This window comes from Merops nubicus, unplaced genomic scaffold (genome assembly GCF_000691845.1).
Source record: "Merops nubicus isolate BGI_N331 unplaced genomic scaffold, ASM69184v1 scaffold4734, whole genome shotgun sequence".
In the NCBI taxonomy this organism is placed as follows: domain Eukaryota; kingdom Metazoa; phylum Chordata; class Aves; order Coraciiformes; family Meropidae; genus Merops; species Merops nubicus.
The window spans coordinates 55,445-59,543 of record NW_008603467.1 but is presented as its reverse complement, the minus strand read 5'-3'; the positions used below and the strand labels follow the sequence as shown (position 1 = coordinate 59,543).

General features: G+C 41.6%; 1 protein-coding gene across 1 annotated transcript in view; it reads left to right on the top strand.

Annotated features, from left to right (window-relative positions):
- The window catches only part of GTF2A1 (general transcription factor IIA, 1, 19/37kDa), a 19,631-nt gene that overhangs the window by 7,054 nt on the left and 8,478 nt on the right, over positions 1–4,099 (top strand). The window contains exon 4 of the mRNA XM_008938657.1: positions 925–989. Coding sequence (XP_008936905.1) covers positions 925–989 — 65 coding nt within the window. The remainder of the gene's footprint in view (positions 1–924; positions 990–4,099) is intronic.

The following is a 4,099-nucleotide window of genomic DNA, read 5'->3' as shown; positions in this document are numbered from 1 at the left end:
GGCGTGGTGATCCCTGCTGTCCTGTGGCACAGGGTCACAAGAGTTTCTTGGGCTCATTTGCACTCCCTGAAAGCTGGAGAGATGGCCTCAGATGCAAGGTTGTGGGGCTTTCCTCCCAGAATCTTTTCCAGAAACTCAATTATCTCCAGTATTCTTAAATGTCCTTGGTTATAGGATTAGACAGAGAATACTTTGTTGATGATTGGTTTCTTCGAATTGCTCTCTCAATTTTCAGCTTACCATCACTGATAGTGCTGGCAACTTGCTTGTTCCATAGGTTTGGGTGCTTTTGCACTTCCAGATGATCAGCAGGTTGGTTGTGTAGTTTAGCTTAATCTACTTCCTTTAGCACACCAAAACTATTCTGCTGTTTGGGACAGGTGGTTGATAATATTTAATCTGCTTCTGTAACGTTAGAAATCCAGTGAAGATCACGAGCGTGTGCTAACAGCTGTGCCAGCGAGGCCTAACTCAAGCTAACTGCTGCATCCTCTTCATACACTCTTCATCTTGCTACGTGCCTTACTTAAGTCAGTTTTAAGAATTGACCACTATCGGTTGACGTTTTTGGAGAACTCTGGTATTGGACATCAAGTTTATCAGCACTTCACTAACACCTTTAATTTTAGGAATGTATTTTAAATCTTGCTTTGCCTAAGGTCAGAACAGGTAACTAAAGCCCTTGAGAATAAGATCTGTAAAGCCAAAATAGCTGTACGGCGTCTCAGAGCTGTTGTTCTGTGTTGTCTTGATAGGAAAACTTCTTAAGATCAGAGACTGCTCAGTAGCTGTTTCTGTTATGAAGCTCAGTTGACATTTGAGTGATGCTCTTTTGTAGTTATTTTGGCTTGGATATTAATTTTGGGCTAACTGTATGATTTTTGTGAAATACTGTTTTTGTTTTTTTTTTTTTTTTGGTTCTAGCACCTCAGCAGCAGGTTATTGTGCCAGATTCCAAGCTGATACCGCACATGAATGCATCAGGCATGGTAAGAAAAGCAGTAGTTTGTGCTTGCATGCACTGTCTCATATATGTTGTTTTGATTAAATAGTAAACACAAATCTGGTATTAGTCATCAGCTGCTTAAAAGTAATGTAGGAGACACTGTTAAAGCTGTCTGCCATCTTTCTGAGTTTTGCTGCTGCACTGGCAATCTAGGAACAGTAATCCAGTACTTCAGTTTTGATAACAAATCTGGGACTTATCTTGATCCTTTGCTTTAAATGTGTCTAACTAAAACTTTCTTTTTAATCAGAAATTGGAGCGCTGTTGGTATGAATCTGCATGATGATGTACTCATCATGTACTAACACAAAACTCTTAACTGATGAAAGCAGTTGGATCAGTCTACTTGCTAGATGCAGGAAACTTAAGACTATATCAAATGAGAAATTATGATGAGAGTCACATGGAATTTTTTTTCTTTTCTGGTCACATTAGTTGGTTTTACTGAAAGCATATAGAAGAGTCTGGTCATTTACTTTTTCCTTGCAGTTTTTATTGCCAGAGGTTAATTTTGATCATGTTACCTTGCTCTAAGCACCGTGTCTTAATTTAAAAAAATAAAATAAAATTGCTGGCCAAGTGATGAAAACAACAGCTTATACAAATTAAGTATGTCTCTTACAACCAGAATTCATTACATTCTTACCACTTCTGTGGTAAAAGCACATGAAACAGAGTTCCATGATCAATCAAAGCTGCAGCAGCAACCTTAGCCTTCATTTTGCTGACCTTACTGTAGAAAATAACCTGAACTTGTTACTCAAATAGCATGTTTTACCCAGAAACCAAGAGAACAGTGACATCTAGGTTTTTCTTACATGTTTTACAATCATTCCAGTGTGATTTGTAGTTTCCCAAGACCAACAGTTAAACTTTTCTGTCTTCTTCAGTTACATCTCTGATGGGTATTGCAAAAATGAGCATGCCATGCTTTGAAAACTTCACTATTGTAAAAATGTAGATGAATTGTGTACTGCAGAAGGCTACTGCTCAGTAAATAGTTACAGGATCAATTTGCAGTTATTGTGTGTGCTTATTAGAAACGTTTAAATTCGTACTAAAGACAGACCTTGAATGTCTTGGAAGGCAGAGAGTAATGAGAGTTTATTCATCTGCCTTTATCTGGGATGTGTGGATGCAGACAAGCACTTTTCAGTTTTGCTTCATGATCTCTAATTTTGGCAGTTGTAACTTCTACTATATTGACTGGCCAATATGGACAAATTGTATTTCTTAAAAACAGAAAATATGCACTTTACCCAGTAATAAAGTTTAAATTTTCAGCATTGAAGAGTAATTTGCCCTGGTTTCTTTACAGTGGAACAAGGGAGGCTTTTTGATAGGCAGCTGAAGTTAGATCTTCGAAATGCAGCGGCCCCTGGAGAAGTCTATCTCCCTCTGCAAGTTAAGGACTTAATGCAGATTTTCGTGTTTGGAGCTCCCATAATTGTGTTGGAATTCAGTTTTCTTGTAAATTCATTATCCGTTGAGTGTCTTCAGCTTTTTCCTCTAACCAGCTGTCTTGAGAGAAAAAATCAGTCATTCTGTGAACAGTCAGTACACTGTATGCATAGATTGACTCAGAAGAGCTGTGTTAATGTGGGACGTGAAATAAAAATACTTTACAGAAGGAAGAAAAGTGCAAACATGATTACTGCTCCTTGTGAAAACAAGACAGGCGAGCATGATCATTCCTTTGGTACCTCTTGTTTCCTCAGATTTGTAGATTCCCCAGATCTTTAGCTGGTTTGAAGAAGTGTAAGTAAAATTGCCACATGATCAATGCAGCGTTGTACTCGTGTTAGTGGATCAGCAGAGAAGGTAGAGGAGAAAAAAATCCACTGAGCTTGCAAATTAACCAAGAAAACACATGGAACTGTGTTAAGATGTGATGCTGGGTAATTGTTGCTTCATTCTTCTTCCTATTAAAGAACAAGGAAAACAATTTTTATATGTAGTCTAATGTGCAGGTGATGAATGCCTTCATTTCAATAGCTGCAGAAACTTGTGTGCAGGCATTGTAGAATCATGGACTCGCTAAGTTGTAAAAGACCTCTAAGTTCATCAAGTCCAACCGTCAAACAACACTACCCTAACCGTTAAACCATGTCCCCAGGTGCCATATCTACACGTTTTTTGAACCCCTCCAAAGTGGGTGACTCCACCACCTCCCTGGGCAGCCTGTTGCAGTGTCTAACCACTCTATCAGTGAAGAAATCCTTCCTAATATCCAATCAGAGCCTCCCCTGGAACAACCTGAGTCAATTTCCTCTCATCCTACCACTAGTAACCTGGGAGAAGAGGCCAACACCCACCTCACTCCAATCTCCTCTCAAGTATTTATAGAGAGAAATAACATCTCCCTTCAGGATCCTCTTCTCCAGGCTCAACAATCCCAGTTCCCTTAGCTGCCTCTCATATGTTCCCCAGACCCTTCACCATCTTTGTTGCCCTTCTCTGAACCCAGTCCAGCACCTCAGTGTCCCTCATAATGTGGTGCCCAAAACTGAACCCAGTACTCAAAGCTGTGGCCTTGCTCGTGCTGAGTACAGGGGCACAGTTGCTGCTGGACACACTATTTTTGATACAGGGCAGGATGCTGTTGGCCACCTGATTGCACTGCTGGCTCATGTTTGCCTGGCTGTCTACCAGGTCCTTTTCTGCCAGGCAGCTTTCCAGCCACTCCTCTCCAGGCCTGCATTGTTGGCTGGGGTTGTTCTGACCAAAGTGCAGGGCCCAGCACCTGGCCTTGTTAAACCTCATACAGTTGACCTTGGCCCATCGATTCAGCCTGTCCAAATCCCTCTGCACAGCCTCCTGACCCTCGAGCAGATCAACACTTATACTCCGTTTGGTGTCATCTGTGAACTGAGGGTGCACTTGATCCCCTCATCCAGTTCATCGATAAACATGTTAAACAAGAGTGGCCCCAAAACCGAGCCATGAGGGATACCACTCGTGACCAGTTCCCAACTGGATATGACTCCGTTCACCCCAGCTCTCTGGGCTTGGCCATCCAGACAGTTTTTAACCCACCCAAGAGTCCACCTGTCCAGGCCGTGAGCCACCCGCTTCTCCAGCAGACTGCTGTGG